At 42.6% G+C, this 18,202-nt stretch overlaps 1 protein-coding gene across 2 annotated transcripts in view; it reads right to left on the bottom strand.

Annotated features, from left to right (window-relative positions):
• galntl6 (polypeptide N-acetylgalactosaminyltransferase like 6) overlaps positions 1-17,588 on the bottom strand; it is a 154,568-nt gene extending 136,980 nt beyond the window's left edge. For both annotated transcript variants that reach the window (XM_031559204.2, XM_031559205.2), the window contains exons 1-2: positions 16,974-17,588; positions 16,352-16,626 (exon numbers count right to left, since the gene is read on the bottom strand). In XM_031559204.2, the coding sequence (XP_031415064.1) occupies positions 16,352-16,486 (135 nt within the window). In that variant the 5' untranslated portion in view covers positions 16,487-16,626; positions 16,974-17,588. The remainder of the gene's footprint in view (positions 1-16,351; positions 16,627-16,973) is intronic.
• Positions 17,589-18,202: the final 614 nt, after the last annotated feature.

Raw genomic sequence — 18,202 nt, 5'->3', positions numbered from 1 at the left:
CAAAAGGCGGTAGGAGGGCCCTGTTTACATCACGTACTTGAATATGGGCTATTTCCACTATTTAGTTTATAACTAAACTGGTGTCATATTTACAACTATTTTAAGTCCAGGTTCTGATAAATCATTGTGCCTTAACTTTCCAAAATCTCCTAGGTCTCTTGAAATGTAACAATACATTTCTTAGAAAGAAAAATGGTTTGTTGTAAAATTTACTGATTCCATTCCGTGATGGCCACTGTAATTGTTTGCTCGATATTACTTCCATTTCTTCAAGGTGAGAAGGAAAAGGCCACTAAAAAAATGCAGCCAATTCATCACTGTGACACACTTATTGTTGTGCCACTGGTGTGCAGCCGGCTCCTCTGACATAATAAATGTTTACTGTACTTCTCCATTAATGAACACCTTCAGGCAATGGTGGAGACTTATGCACTAAACACTGGCAAAGGCAACCAGAAACACAATGCCCCTCTTTGGGCAACTTTCCTAAGATAAATAACAGCACAATTAGCAAAGAGTTCTTAGCGCAGTGAGAATGGATATCCCCATTCTCACCGTTCTCCAGTCTCAACGTCTCGGAGGTACAAATCTGCACAAAGAAGACCTTCAGCAGTCAGGCTGAAACATTTATGTGTTACTACTGGCTGCGCTGAACATAATGATGTAGCCTAAGTGTGTGTGTAGTCCTGATATATTCATAAGGCAATGATACGATGCTTTGATCTGCTGAATACATTGTGACATGAAAAAAAAAGACTGTGCTTGCGAAGCCCCAGACAGAGAGGAAGTGACACAGAATTGAAAGAGCAGCTATACAGAAGCTGCAGTGGTGCTGATATTCATGACATGTCAATTACTAATGCAGACTATACAGTGGGCACATTGGTGTAGTGGAACAATAATCTGGACACATTGGGATACTAAAACATACAGCTGTCTCATGGCAAGTAAGAGGTTTTATACTCTTTATTTCCCCCCTAAAAACTCTGGTCCTTATTGTTTTGAAAAAGGGTATGTGTGAGCATGTTAGCGATCAGCCCACACTCAAAAGTCTTCACCACGTTATCTCTTTGAACAACCTATCCAGGGGTAAAACAAACAATGCCTCCAGGCCTAGGCCGGTTTTGATTAATAATGGCCTTTGAATAACAGTGCCCCCTTCCCAGTCCTCTGAAGTCATCCTCAAGGTTACAACTCCTCTTCTGAATAAATGTCGTGTGTGCTGCCCTTTCCAAAGGCGCAACCGGTTTAGAGTAATGGGGTCATTCATTCATATGACATCATGCAAATGTAGACACACAAAAACTGCATATTCATTCTGAAATGTCATAACAGTATCTTTGTGATCACAAAGCTTTTGTTGGTTTTTATGTGAGACTGCCACAATGACACAGATGCACTTTGAGCCCTGATTAAAAATGCGGGATGAAAAGACATGCATTGTAAATATCAGTGAAGCTGGTCAGTGTGTAATGCTTCGGACTAACTGTCTAGTGTTTGGGCTCGGACTGTGTTGAGTAATGTTGGCATTACTCACGCATTGCCTACTCCAACCCTTTTGACGCAATGATCAGCACGTTTTAACATCTGCATAATGTCATCCGAATATTTATGTCTCTTCAGTGCTCAAACAATAAATCCCAATTCAATTAAAACAAAAGCCATTATGTATGTACCACAGCATGGATTTATGTTGTTGTCCACTGACTGTATTCGCATAGGCTTACCAGAACAGAGCGCAGAACAGAACACACAGCTCTTGGACATTCACCCAACAATAGGAAAGCATCCATATTCACGGCTTAGCAATGGTTAGTGCATCTGAAAGAAAACGAATTTCCTGGGTTCATCGTAATATCATCACTGCCATCCGTGTAGTTTTGAATCAGCAAAAAATCTGAATATAATTGTCAATGCAAAGAGACAAAATAAATGACCATAGGCCGTGGGTGATCATTCACCCAACCTGTTAAAGGGCTGCAGTGACTGAGGAGCTTTAATTACCTTCTGGCTCAAGTCCAGCAGCAGCCCCCGAGAAGCACAGCTGATGTGCCAATGTGGATGGAACACCTGGGATAAGACAACACAACAGCTGCAGAATGCAGTCACACCAGCCTGAGCTGGGTTCACCTTTTACTATGCTCTGATGGTGTGTTTGGGAATAAAAACGACAGCCACATGACCCCTTAGCTTAGGATTCGCTACATTGCAGATATCCTCAACAGTGCCGCAGGCTAATAAATAGTTTTTTTGGTCTGCTTTGTTTTTGTCTACCAAAAAAGAAGAAAAAAAATGTGGGCTACGGTTAAGTGTTGACGCATCAGTAATGAGAGTGAGTGTCTTGTTCGCAACCCAGTGAGCCTAAGAGCCAAAAGGGAAGCATAATAAAGCACCTCAGCCAATTAGGCGGATATGAAATTACACCACCCGCCTCCCTCACCCTACAGCCACTTAAGGACTCGTCTAATTTAAGAAACAAATAAATGTGGCGTGCACTTGTAGCGCTCAAGCGCTCTCAGCAGCCGTGCTGATAGCTGATTAAATATCAGAGCCTCGGTGAGGGAGGCGCATCACATTCATTACGCTTCCCTCTGAGTTGCTTCTCTGTTTAGGGGATACATTTTTTAAAGTAAATGACTCCACGCTCTAGGGAAGCCCTCTTCCCCCCCACTAGTCTCTCTCATCTTTAACTCACCCCCCCACCCACCCACCCACCTCATTAAGAATAACAACTGTTGGTACGAGGCATGCGAGAGAAGGAGGACTTGGTGCCGCACACCCTGAGAAAACATCTGAAGAATGGAAATGGGGAGGAAGAATCTGGGTCACACACTTTAAGGAAATGTTCTCTCTGTTTGAGAGGCAGCGGGCGGAGAAAGGGAAAGACAGAGGAGGAGGAGGAGAGGGGAAATATGGGGGGAGGGCAGTGAGGGTAGGGTGTCCCACATTTCTTGAATGACATGAAGTGTAGTAGAGAAAGTCCCTTTAAAGTCACACTGGGACGGAATAGAAGGAGCATTAACATCAATCTGCCGATCGTTACTGTGGGCCGGGGTTGAACAGCAGGGCTTATGAACCAGATGTGGCCTATGTGAGGGATATGTGCTAAGCTGCAGAATGTGAAAAAAGATGAAGCCGCTAATGTCCTTAATGCTTCAGTAAAGGAACATGGAGACACAGTCTAAAGAGAGCTTTTCTCTGGGCTCTGAAACACCCAGACACCTAACTAGTGATTTCACTCATGCTCTGTGGAGGTGCAAGACAGCCAGCTCAGTGCAACAGCCCAAGGACGAGGTGTTCCAGGAGTCCTCAGCGCTGGCTGGGTCTAATGCTTTCTCTCCATTAGCTGGCCAGTAAGGCGGCAGCATTATTGGGCCAGCCAATTTGGGCAAATATGATGTTTAGAGAAATGCGTCTGGATGACTCATGCAGGATGCTTTTTTCTGAACAGGCTTCCATAGCATTATGCATCTCAAATGGCTACCTTCCTAATACCTGTGTGTGTGCGTGTGCGTATGTGTGTGTGTGTGTGTGTGTGTGTGTGTGTGTGTATATAGGTGTAAGAGGGCTCTCATGTACAGTATATATCTGATATGTGTATTCAATCAATATTAAACCTCGTATCTACTTAACACTTCACCCCTGTGACGGTCGTGGTGCGACCGCACATGAACCGCACACTTCTGCCCCATGTTTGCAACCACTAGCGCACCCAAACAGACATGGTTTGCACACACACACACACACACACAAACACTCAATTGGTTCCTACCTCATTGAACTGCTAATTGCCTAGACTGGCAGAGGGGACACTTAAAATGGTCTGGGCCAGACCACGTGGATAAGGTGGTTTTTACAAGCCTTTGAGACATTATTTATTTATTACATAGTTATTTCTTTGTTTGATGATAGTGCGGAAATACTATGTTTATGTCTCAGGGCCTGTTTTGTCATTGTTGTATTGTTTAGTTTTTGTGTCTACCCTTGTGTGTAGAAATGGTGCTGGCCGCCATGTATATATGTTCATTGTTCTGTCTAGTTTGGTTAGTCACGTGTTGTCAGGTATGTGCATGTATGTGGACCCTTTTTGACTGCTCATTGTTGTCCTCTCTTTTAAAGTGAGGTATTTTTAATAGATTTGTACTGCTGCATGTTGTCCTCTACTCCATTTAGAGGCTTAGCAGGTGATATTCCTGGAGACTGTTGCTTTTTGTCCACTGTTTATTGAGAGGCTTAGCAGTTCTCCTGGATATGATGAACCATATTAAAACTTATACTTGAACCCTCACTCTGTCTCTGAGCTTTTCGGGCCAAACCCACATTTTTGACGGCAACCGAGGCTCAGTCCGTCATCCCCCCCCCCCAAAAAAAATATATAATCAGTGTACATACACCATTGTGACCTACATGAAAGATCATTGTGTATATATCATGTATTATATGTGTATAATCTCAACATTAATGCCATCAGATTTTATTTTATAAATATCAGGGTTCATTCCATAAATATTATACTAGCTCTGCGTCTTTGTTCAATTGTTTGGTCTTGGTGTGTAACCTGTCAGACTAGAAGAGAGAGGCCAGTTTTGATCCAGAGCTGAGCAGGGTGCTCAGCAGGGTGCCTTTCTCAAAGCGGATGCTGGGAATGACTAATCAGACAACGGCTCTCAGAGATTTCAGATTGAGCTGTCAATCTCACATGTGACTAACACTCATCTGCATCAGCGAAACTGAGCACCCTGCCAGTGCTTTTGCTGAATGAGAAAAGGGGCCAAATTAGGATATTCTAGGTATGGAAAAAGAGACTCTACTCTACAGTAACCTGCTAATAGGTATAAACCTATTTTTGTACCTATAGTTTCTTGTGGAGGGTAAGGGGTTTTGACTTCCAGCAAACTACAGCATTTTTAAGACCCCTGTTTGAAGAGTACACCCATCCTCCCTACTTCAGATAGAGAAATCTAGAGGACTGTGCAAACAGTTTTGTGTTGGTAGGCTGAAAGATTCAGTGGCTGAGGCATGTGATGAATCATATGCCAACAAGTTGGTCATCTGTGGGTGATGGCATACATCACAAAAGCCAGAGAGAAGCACAAACATTTATAGCAGCCAAGCCCCTGCAGAGGTGCTTCTTCCACAACAGACCCAAACTTATAACTTTCAGCATCCTTCCCTCCTTCTACATTCACTTTAGTTTTTCAGAGAGGCATCCCACCCGTCATACTGTATGTGTATGTGTTGGCAGCTTGTCACTTCAAGTCCAGTGGGAGAATGTGTGGGAGATGGTAGCAAGTTAGGAAGGGGTGGCAGCAAGTTAGGAAGGGGTGCTTTAAGCAAAACATCCGAATCTGTGTATATCTACAGCTGAGTGGCAGAAAAAAAAGAAGTCTACCCAGGATTTTTTGGGTAGCATCTCTGAGGGCGAACACAAATAGCATCCAGGATGAAGGGAGACAATAAAGCATGTAAACAAATCACAGGCAAAGTGGCTGTCACGCTTTGCTTCTGGGATTGACTCAAAAAAGCCGCCCCACGCTGATATTATGAGGCGCTGACAGTCACTCATCACTGAAGCGCCTTGGTGATTTGTTTTTCTTTGGGTCCTAATAACACTGTCACATATTGTCTGTCTTCCCCCTTTGAACAAAGGATTTCATAAACAATGAAGCTCTACGTTATGAAGAATTCATGTCTGAAAAACACAGAGGGGGGGAGTCAACTCAGAATCAGACAAGATGCAGGGAGAACAGAATAAAGGAATGAAAAGGAACGCACGACTAACGACGAGTTAAGACAACCATGAGATTCTATTCCATAATTACTGTGAGGCTGATACAACCAATTCTGTCTTTTCCAAGCGGATGAAGGGCAAACAGTTCTCCCTTAAAAGCATATGTGGGACTTAATTCTGCAAAAACAAAAAAAAATCATCTTTCTCTATCTGCCCAAAAATTTGGTGGAAATTCTGTTTGAAATCCCCCCTTTATGTAATGCGGTAAGCATCCGAGATCAATCGCAGCAAGTTAAAATAGAGAGATAAGATTGAGAACAAAGACTTTGATGGCCGCACATCATTGCCGGACATTATCAATGACCTCAAGGGTGAAATGGATTTCCTCAGGAAGACACAGACAGCAATTACCCACTGATTCGACCATTAGCGCTGAAATGCAGCTCTTCTGAAGTCATGTCATCAAAAGGGCAGCAGCAAAACCTCATCGAACAGCCCCTTTCAGTCTGACCTTGTAGGTCAGTGTGATTCAGAAGGCAGTGAATGGTGACTATCATGAATTAGACATGGCAAGACACTGTGGAAAAAAAAAGTTTGAAAGACCAGAATGAAACAAAGGATAATCTTGAATGAGGATGAAAAGGACAACAAGTAAATGGAGGAAAACGTGTGAAATGGCGGAGAGTGGGGGAGGACCTGCAGTCGGAGGGACGAAGCACATGGAATCGATGACAGTGCAGTGACAGAGACGGGATCAATATCGGGTCGCATTTGACTTTCACACATCTCTGTCTGCTCCATTGAAATAAGGCTGAACGTGCAGCGGCACTATCTCACATAGCAGTCACCCCTGTGGTCCTCCTCAGCTTGTTAGAACTTATGCCCTGAGGGAACGCAAACTTTCTGTCTCATTCCCCATCCATCAGGTGGGTGAGGCAAAGGTAAACTTGGCAGATGCATCCGGCCGAAGCCCCCCATTAATCTTAATAGTGGCCTGTAATGAGGAGCATCTGTATGAACGGCCACACTGCCATAAATAACGGTGGAGCAGAGGGGCAGCAGACTGAGGAGAGAGCACCTCTTCTGTTAATGACCCACAGAGGCAGCGTCAAGCGCCACGCTTCAACCACCACCCTGATTTATGCCTCTGCTTCATTTACCAGAGAAATAAACAATAGCACCTTGCTTCCTCAAAACAGAACAACAACGACAACAACAGAAGAAAAAACGGCATTGAGATTCACAACAATACACAGGTTTTAATATGTAAACAGCGCTGCCTACAGTGTCACCAGGAAGCCAAGCGTGGCTGATTTGCTTGAGACGCTGTTGTGAGCATTATTTTGCAGCGTCAAAAGGAGCGCGCTGGCTGTGAGGCTGAGAGCGGTGGTGGTGGTGGTGGCGGGGTGGACTCCGCAGGCCCCAGCAGCTGAAGTGCAGCACACAGACGGAACCAGTGAATCTTCACATCTGCGAGAGCAAACAGAGTAGCCACTGGCAACAGAGTGCAGGGCTGTGAGCGTCAAACTGAATGGGAGTGCATGGCTGACTAACTCTTTTTTTTTTTTTTTTTGCTTAAATGTGTCCAGAGAATCCACAGAGCCTCTGAATGTGCTTGTGTGCATACATAAACGCTCTCACACGCAGACAAACACACTGATATACATAAATGCACACACACACATTCACCGAGACACGCAACAAATACACACCAGATAACTAATGCATACAGTGCACAGAGATACACAGCAACAGCTGGCAATCTAGTCACCCTGTGTATCTCTCTGTGGGAGGTGGGGTCAATTGTAGCAACTTGCAATTCCATCTCCCTGTTGTCACATTGTCATATACGGACCAGTTTTCCCTCTGCACCACCTCTCTGCCTCCTTAACTTTAGCAAATACAAAATCTGCTATGTCCATAGATATACATCATATCAGCCTTAATTCAGTGATTGATATCTAGTCAGCTTCCCCCCTCTTTGTATGACTCCTGTGGCAGTATAGTATATTGGTAAAGAGAGAGAGAATGAGAAAGAGAGAGAGACATTAAACACAGAGACAGACAGACAGGCAGACACACAGAGAGACAGACAGAAAGAAAGACAAACAGAGAGAGAGAGATCACTTATTATCCCCGAAAACAACATAGTGAAGGTGTGCATTTGTCAGTCACTAGTTCTCCCCTCATTTAGAAAATAAACATGTTCTGTAGCGGTTCTAATGAACACATTACATTGATGCTCAAATATCCTAATGATAATCAAGGACTTCCCTTGTGGTGAAGTACAGACAACTTCACCGATGGCATCTTTTTTTAATCAGCCTGTGCACAATAAATTAGCGGGACGGTAGTCAAGTTCATTAAAAGTGAAAATGAATTGATTTCAACACATCATTCACCATCAGCGTCAGGGAATAAAAAGAGATACTAATCACACTCATGTACACTCACACACCATTAGACATGACTGAGACACAAAGATTCAACTTCACATACCTTTGCTCTATTAAACTGAACTAGGGAAACTGTGAGGTGAGGTGCTGAATCACTAATTTACATATTTATGCTTTTATGACAACATAAAAAAGTCCTGCACATTACTCTACAAATGTTATTCTAAATGTATGCATGTAACTACCACTGCTTATAATATGTAACTGCCACTGCTTATAATATGCAACTGCTAATGCTTATAATATCCAGCGATTAACAGACAAGAGATTATGGCAGCAATTAATATTCAAGATATTTTTAAGTAAGTAAATAGTGGTAGTAGCTAGGAAATGTTATTTCACCACACATAACATTACTACAAATGAAACATTTACATAAAAGTTGTATTTTAAGTCCTTCACAGGAGACTCTCTTTGTGCCGTTGCCAACTGGAACTAGAAAGGTTTCTAAAACAGGAAATGAAAAACTTGGTTGCGGGAGTTATGGATGGAAAAATGTTTGAATCCAGTGTGATATCAAACCAAGTAATAATTACTTACATTACTCATATTACATCGATGCCACAGATCCAACAGATGTGAGTAGTAGTGTCTGGGAAATGTATAATGCCCAACATTTGCCCACTATTTGGTTATTTTAACTCTTGACACAGTCAAAGCCACACAGTTGTGGTCATAGGTCAGTATGCCATTGTCTTCCATAAAATGTAGCTTAGGGAAAGACTGTAACATACATGCTAACTCTTTACAGGACACAAACAGGTGAAGTGAGAGTAAACTGCTTGTCACTGCTGCATTTACATTCATATTTAACGAACAGAAAGTGAAATGGCTAATATGGTGAAATGCTGGGTTTTCATTAATGCCTCATTTTGCTATTTTGTCATTTTTTTGTTAGCATTGCAGTGTTGTGTCCTTGTTTTTGCTTTGCTAATGTTGCTGCGTTGTGCACACCTGGAAACAGAATAGGATTGTGTGTATGCCAAACACTGACAATATTGAGATGGGTAATGAAAATTATTTGTGAGTAATTTTACTACTGTCATCAGCCTCCTATACACACACACACACACACACACACACACACACACACACACACACACACATACACACACGATTTCACACAGGGAGCTGTCTCATAATGCATTATAATCCTGGCCTCCACCAAATTTTACAAAAGCTTCAATTTGTAATTTTCTGAGAACAACAGCCTCTTAGAGTGCTTCAATGCCAAGTCTGTAAAGAGGCTTGTCAGCTCGCCAGGTCACTAAGCTCCACCACAGGAGGAGACAGATCCCACACTCTCCCAGTGGCCATGACCGCCTCAGCACACTCCACATCCAACTGAGAAACTACGCTCACGCCATATCACAGGGTGTAAAATTTGGGGGGGGACGACAATACTGGCAAGCATTCCTTCCTTACTACACAAACTCTTATCCCTGTTAGTAGCTGGGTTTTCATCCAACTCATTTGAACATTTTAAGCGTGAATTTAAGCAAATTTAAAAAAGAAAAAAGAAAATGCGAGTCTGTGTGTGTTTCCATCAGCCGACTTATACGTATTACAAATGGACACTTTCTTAATCAAAGGAGGAGTTGTGAACATCTGTGGGTTCAAAACTTGCAGTTTTGACACTTTGAAACTTTAATAGAAACACCTAATAAGATCGCAACAAATGTGATTTAATGTGAATAAACCTGTTTTCATGAACTGCACATTACACCCTATGCAAATCAGTAGCTAATCCCACCCACAGCAAATGCATTTCTTATGCAACTTAGAAGGTTTTATGCAAATTTCAAGTGTTTCCACTCAGGATTTCGTATTTGAATGGTCAAAATTCACATTAAAAAGTTGGATGAAAACCCAGCTTGTGTCAAACTGCGTTAAATATTCTTAGTTCAGTCGACTTTAGTCTCCATGCAATATTCTCCTTACAGAGGGAGATCGTTAATCAGACCTGCTGACCAACCAGCAGATTGCCGTAACAACCCTCTCTCCTTGTGTCTGCCACAGGCCCAGAGATGTGATAATGAAGCCTCAGTGAGACTTAAAAAATCATATGTATTGATTTGTATTTGTCGAGGTGAGGCGGAAAAAGGAGAGGGCAGTGCAAGGCAGAAGTCCCACAGCGTGAGCAGCACCCACCTTAAGATCAATCGAACGCAATTCAATTATGAGGCGAAGACAAACAAAAGCTGATGCGATTACACCAAGGGAGATGGAGCCAATATCACAGTGTTAGTCAATTAGGCATGAAGAAATGGGTCAGATGGCGAACTATCGAACCCAGCGTGATATGGTATATCACACGCTGCATCGTAGGCCACCTTGACCCATTCAATTAAATCAAGTGTCTTCCACCATAGAGGAAAACAATGCATTAATCTGTTTCACATTCACTGTCCAATTAATATTCCATTACATTTGAGCTTACTGTTATTTTCTCAGGTGGACACTATATGGCAGGTTTCATTCTTTGCGTGTGCACTGACTCGGGGTCAGGTGTAATTCATCTCTGTCACTTAGCATATAACCGGTAACCTGCTGTTGAGAAGTTGTTTTTAGATTGCTTATTACTGAGGACGTCGTAATGACTCCATACAATTGCATTGCCCTAATGCCCACACCCTCTATGAGGCCGCATTGTAAAACTGACTGTCTCATTTTACTGCGGTTATGTTTCACCGATGACAAATATCACCTTGTGCAGTGGATTTTAATGTCGTAAATCTGCACATGCTCTGCGGAGAGGAGCCATAAACCACGAGAGGCTTCACTCTCCTTGAATAACAATCACCCAAGTGGAGAAGTCTGTCTAAGCTGGCAGTTCGCACCACTACACTCCACCTCTCGGCTCACATATTATTTATCACAGAAAATGAAACACACGCACAGGAAAGACGGAAATAATTACTGCTCATGGTGCTGTGTGTGTCCACAAAGTGCAACCCTATGAAGTCAATTCTGTAAAAGTCAATTTAAGACAACAAACAACACAATTTGGTAGAGAGTCACTCTTTCACAGTGACTTTACTTGTTGCAAACACCTATATCGTACTCAAGCTGAAATGTCTGTGCATTTTTATGTATCACACCACCGTATTGGGGTAAATCACAGCACAATCCAGTCCAACAGTTCACAAAACGGCATCAGCATTTCCATGTTAAATCTAAGTAGTCAGTATGTGTGTTTGACTAGGTTCAGTTCATATAATATATAAAAGCCAAAATATAAAGACATCTTCTCTTCTACTAATTTCATGGAAGTTTCATTACAGGGACAACCTGTACCCTACTGCCCCAGATTGGCATCTTCTACACTGGATACACTATACATTGTCTATGGGGGATTACCAGATCTGCACCAAAAAGTGTGAAAGGTCAAATGTGAAAGGTCAAGAGAAGAAGGGCAATTTGATCTTGATAGTGAGTAATTTAAATGTACAATGATTGGCCTGAGTGTGATCAACAGAATTGGCGAGACCTTTCTGACACTTCAGCGTTCCATCTTGTTTTTTGTGCCTTTTTGTAGTTGTTGTTGTTATTGTTGTTGTTTCCCAATGTGTCATCCACCATATGTTGCATAAAACCTGACTCAAAACTCTAGAAATTAGTGTTTGTGTCACCTTCAATGGTAAATATGGGAGGAAGTGGGAAATAAGTGGCTCTCAGGGAGCTTTCAGCCCCGTGTGGGAGTGCTATTAGTTTAATGGAAGTTCCCTGTGCTACAAGCTCAAATGGGTGCCCATCTTCCTTTGTTTCATGAGCCGGTGGGTAAGTGCTTTTATATTACTGTGCTCTGGTATATGGCCCTCACTCCATATCAAATGCTTTTTAATCTCTAAAGACCCCCAGAACAACCTGAGACATTGCTCCCATTGTCTACATGAAGGGGCACATGAGAATAATCAGGTTTAAATTGCCTCTCTTCAGATGGGTCGTAGAGTGCACCGACTGGGGCCCTGAAATGAACAAGTGATTAGACCTGGTAATGATGAAAAGCCCCAACGTCGAAGATGGATGCCATACGTGTGTGTGTGTGTGTGTGGTCTCTATGTTCCTGTTCAGAACTATTTTAGCACAGAGTGAGATGGGAAGAGGAGGTTTGCTGGAGAGAGTATGCGTGATTATTTCTGACACCCTGTGGCCAGAATGAATGGTCATATATTATCTCTCCTTTGTGGGAGGTAACAATTACAGAACAACAAATACACCAACAGTGTGAAATAACAGTGATCTGAGGCAGTGCATGGACGCCTTTCATTTGCAATATTTTTAGAGAAACAACTTTTCTGGTGAAACAGGATTTTTGCTGCATTCAAAACAGAAGTTATATATTTATAGAAGGCTGTCCATTCTTTTAGCAGACAGATGGTCACTATCTGACTGTGGCATACCCAACAACCTATTACTGTTCAAAATTGAAGTCTAACCCCCTTGTCAGACCAAATTTGATCCTTCAGGAGAAGCCCCATATTCCTTATGACAAGGAGTATGAGAACAATCTGGAAAATGGTTTAGTTTAACCATTCTAAGCCCAATTCCAACAGACAATAGATTCAGAGCCTGCTTTTGTGGAATTCTGTTTTTTTCCATGGTCCGTCTGCAATTCTACAGAAATAATTTGGTGCCCCGTTCACCCGCCGTCAGCCTGACGTGTGCATTACCATAATGCATCTCTCCAACATGACACAGAGGGTAATTGCAATTACAACATCTCTTTTCCCCCTGTCACTTTGTGGCCAAATGGAAACCGACGATAACACTCACCCGTTTCTCCCAGGCCAAACATCAGAGAGTTTAGCCTCCGATTGGAGGGGATATATAAAGGTTTAAGAGCTTTGTGTTGTGTCATTCTCAGTCTTCTCGGGACAAATTTACACTGCCTCCGTTGTCAGCACTGTGACAGACAGCCAGACTCCGAGACTGGGTGCGGCTGATTGTGTGTGTGAGTGGGTGCTTCGTCACACTCTGCCGCCCCCCGCACATCAATTCTGTTTGGTGCAGGGACATTTTTTTTCAATCCATCTACAGCCGTTATCTGTCTCTGAGCATCAATAGATGTCCATCAGGCAGGTGGCCTCTGTCATGGTCTTCCTTTGGGAAAGGACAGACTGTGTGGGGTGTTAACTGCATCTAGATGCTAACCCCCAGCCCCGCCATGGCTAATTCAAGATCGTCTCTTCATAAGAGCGTGAAAGATGAAGATAAGCCAGATAGACAGAGAACGAAAGAGAGTGAGAGAGAGAGAGAGAGAGAGAGAGATAAAGAGAGAAAGATAAGACACATTTTTTATTAGAACTGGTCAGTCTGCTAATACAAATTGACATCTTCTCCCATTGTACAAGAATAGGTTTTGGCTGAAAACAAATCTCTCATTAGGTATTATCTCAAATATCTATACCAAATACCTAGAAACAAAAGAGGGACTACAATAATCGTCTGATTCAATCACAGCTCATTGGAATGGAATGACAAAGAAGGAGGCTCATCTAGGAGGCCTGAAAGGGGGACTGGTACACTAATAACATCACACCAGTTATTGCCTTCTTCTGATAGGGGGCCAGGATCTTATTTGCTCTTTTTCTATCCCTGTGGCTGGTAAACTTCAGCACGTCTGAGTCAGAAAATTTGTGACGCGGATTTAGACTGATCCAGAGGACTGTTCCCATTCTTCTGCTGCCACTACAAATAAGCCTCTGCTGCCAGCCCGCGGTTTGTTTCCTGTCCTAGCTCATCTCGTTGGAGCGCCCTGCTCAACCATCAGTGCCGTAGCATCCCTGTTAACTCTGCACTAAGCTGTAAACTCTCATCAAACTTGTTTGTCACAGACGACAGCTGCCTTTTACAGTTCAGTCTGCGCTGAAAATGAGCCAATGGGTAAAGGGACAGCATCGCAGATCAGAAAACTGACTGCTGAATGAAATAACTCTGTCAAATGGTCCCTCTGAGGCATATGGACCCAGCCTCTTTGCTGAAGGCCTTGAATAAGTGAGCTGACTTTTGAGGGATCTTAAGAGGAGAAGAAAAAAAAAACCATAGGACCTTGGTGAGGAGGGTCACACTTGAGAGATGGCCTTTCAGCACAGCAGGAGACATTTTGAGGCTGAGTGAGAATTAAGTGGAGGTCGGGAAGGAGGACAGGACCCTGATGTAAGGTCCCCACTGATATTTGTGTCCCTGTCATTACTGAAGCGTCTTCCTGCTGCTTCAGCAGTAATGGAGTGACTAGCTCGGTGCAGGAAGGGGGCCAGCCCAAGGGCAACCACATGCAAACAAGATGAAACAAATGGGAGTGAAGCAATTACAAGAGCCAATAAATGAACTCCAGCCATTCATCCCTAAGTACGGCAGCTGAAACTGCCTGCAAACCTTGTCTCTGGCTGCGGAGGATATGCCACACCACAACCCTCTGGCTGCAGTACAGATGCCACACCACAACCAGGACATGACCACAGGGTTGCCTGCTAAGACCATGCTAAGTAGGGTGACAGAAATACAGGACAGCCATAAGAGTAGGAAGGAAAATTAAGTGTGTGAATTCGAACTGCTGTTATCCTTTGCTACACAGACTGTAACGTGGATAATTGCAATGCTAACAAGAGAGTGCACATATTACATTAAATACAAGAATTCAAACTCCCCTCCCTCATGCATATGTGCCACTGCTAGTGCTGGCTGGGAGGACCACTTTGAGTATGCACAGATCCACCAGAGGAAATGGATCAAAGCAATAAAAGCACACTTGATCATGCACTGGCTCCTCTAATTAAGCTCATCCCCACAAACATACAAGCCAATTGTCATTGCAAATTATCGCTAATGCTGTGCAAAAACTCGTTTACATAAACCCACAAGGGTAAAGCCAGAGAACAGCTCTGCAGAGCTACAGTGGCATGAACGTGGAGAAAGATTCACTGTTAGGTTCCGTGCAAGCAGTGCGTGCATGAAGGTTCCACACGATGGAACTCGGCTGAACAAATGCAATCCATTACTGTGTTTAAACTCTGCGCTGATGGATCTACATCTCTGGGTGATACGATATCTTCATGGTCTCACGTACTGTATATGATCTGCTTGGACAAATTGAGCAAAAGCTTTGTGTTATCTCAACACTTTTTTTTTCAAACTACATAATGCAGTGGATTTTTATTTGTTGGTGTTGTTTTAGTTCTTAAGGTTTCAAGTTAACCACTTAAATTACAGCACATGATCAAGTATTTGGATGTTGTTAGATATGTTAGACCAAAGGTCCTCTTTCAGGATGTGAAAGTCTAGAGTTCATCAAACATATAAAGAAAGTACATAGATTGGCAGCAGATGACCTTTCAAACCATAGGTATTACTATTTTATGGGTTTGTTGCTTTGTCTGTTACAGTTCAACAATGCTAACAATGCTGTAATATGACTAAAACACATTGTGCACTTTAGTTTACTCTTGTTTTTCTCGTTTTGCTCTGGTGTTTGTACTCTTGGTGTGTATGTATATATGTGTGTATATTTCCTCTCTAGATGCTTATCTGTGCCCATCTCTATTTCCAGGCTTTGTTGTCATTACTGTATAAAAAAAAACCTGCATTACTTCTTAAATCCACTATATTTGGACTTTACACTGACTGAGTTAGTTATGTTGCAATCTTTAATCACTTCATCAAAATGTCAATGTTACTTTTATTCCACTCTTTAACAACTCATGGCATCATTACCAATGTAGGTAACACAAGGAGGGTGAGATATGGGAGGTTATCTGGAGGTCTAATGTGGCATCAAAAAAAGCTGATTGTTGTGAGGAGGAAAGGGATTGTATCGTTGTGTATTGTAAGTACACACATGACACCAATTGACACATGAGCAGGCATTGTCATGTTATCCGAAGCCTGAGTGAATCTGAGTCTTTCAGCAGTATAAGAGCACCGGTTTGAACTGCGTTACACACATTATACCTCCTTCTTCTGATTTACTATCGATTTCCTCTTTAATACTGACGTGCTCTCTACACGGAGACCCATGACAAGTGAACCCGCTTCCTGTCCAGTCCATAAGTCCATGTTAACGTCTTGTCACCTTGTCAGATGTGGAATCTCTTACGGTGTCAGGCAAAAGTCATGTGCAGTGTTTGTAGAGAAACTGGTGTTGTAGTAATAAGCGACAACCTACCTGCTCTCCTGCTTCGTGCGACTTCATCAGGTGTTTCTCCTTGTACAGTGACCACAAGCCAACGTTGGGCAAGAATATAAGTGCCACCATGAAAAGAAAAGCCATTTGCAAGACACGCTTTTGCCGTCTCTTCATTTTGGTTGATCAACTCTGACACAGTTCTTATGCAGGTTACTGTGGAGTCCGTTTGTGGCAGGAGCGAGACTCGCCGTAAAAGCAACAGAGGCCAAACAGCGTTCCTCCACCTCCCTCTGTAACTGCAGGTAAAGTTTAACCTACAAGAAGAAGAAGAATAAAAGAATAAAGCGATGCGCTATCGCACTGTTGAACGCTTCTGGTACACATTTGATGTTCTGTTAGCAGCAGTTAACCTCAACATTCAAGCAAACACGCACACTTGCCGACACGCCGACAAGCAAAACACGATTCATATAGCATGCTTTATACGGACAACGGACACTACAGTCTAATCTAACTCAGAACAGTGGTTATTTACATTATATGCTAATCAGTAGCAGCGCGAAAATATCCAGATGACATAACCTGTAACAATGGAAATATGCGTGATCTGGCTCGTAACGTATTCAACCAAACAGGGTGTAAATGTGATTCAAATACTCACTGTTGGAGCGTATTTTCATGTTGACACAACAGAGATGCATCTGTCCTTTAGTCTCTACCACGCTTTAAGTCCGACTTCCATTTTCGATTAAAATATAGATATCTTAGGGAGCTACAATAAACCAAAACCTCTAATGGCTTTATCTCCAGCAACGCGCGCGTGGGGGAATTCGTCCGGATCTGGCGCTCCTCAATAACGACTGAGAGAAAACCTTGGCGAACTGCATGTCTCCCTCAGAGGGGATATAGAAGACTCTCTCTCACACACACACTCCCTCTCGCACTCTCCGGTTTCTTGAATCTCTTCCACACCTCCTTGGGGTTCAGATATTGCGCTTATGGACCACGCGCACTGCGCAAGATGAGGAAAACAATCCCACAGTATTGCAGTTCTGTCCGTTAAGGGATCCGGGATGTGTGCCACCACAGTTAGCTAACGTTATAAATCGGCAAGACATTTTATTTACAAGACAAGTATGGGGTAATGGGTAACACTGAGCTCCAGATGAGTATATAGACATATGTCTCTGTCTCTCTCTCTCTATATATATATTTGTCTTTCAAGGCAGTAGTCTGTTTGCTTCAGAACGATCATCCATGGGGTTAAAAGGTTAGGAATAAAGTTCAATAATGCGAAGTGAAACTGTACCATCCGGAAGTGGAAAACAACTCTGCATGATTAAATGCTGAGATCACATGCCTCGATCTCAGCTAGTTCCTATCTACTATCTTTAACCGCTCCAAAACCCATGCTACCCCATACAAACGCTAAACATCTTCATATATTTTAATTTATATTTGATTAGGCATGTTATAGGTTACTTTCTTCATTCTCACCAGGCCGTCCGAATAAATGCACTTAAGGACAATATATTCACCCCCTCGGTTCTTCTGGTTTGGATTGATGATGATGATTAGCTGCTTTGGAGTTGATTGTTGGTAATTTATTGGTGACTGGACATCTTGTATATGTGAAGTTCTGAAACCTAAGGAAACCACTCAGCAATATGAAAGAGGTACGCAACGTATCTGATGTATGTCTTGTAAGCCATGCTGAGGACTTTCTAAACGCAAATACTTGTATGAATAATTTAGTGATTACTCGTATCTTCAGTAAATAGGTCTAAAATGTTATCCATTTTATATTTCTTCTTCGGTGCCACCAATAGAGGGTGCTGCATTAACAGACCGCGGTGTTAAATAAGGTGGTGTTCTATTGTAAAAACAAAT

The sequence above is a fragment of the Clupea harengus genome, chromosome 22 (genome assembly GCF_900700415.2).
Source record: "Clupea harengus chromosome 22, Ch_v2.0.2, whole genome shotgun sequence".
NCBI classification, from domain to species: domain Eukaryota; kingdom Metazoa; phylum Chordata; class Actinopteri; order Clupeiformes; family Clupeidae; genus Clupea; species Clupea harengus.
Note: the sequence above shows the minus strand (reverse complement) of the source record. Positions and strands in the feature narration are given on the sequence as shown.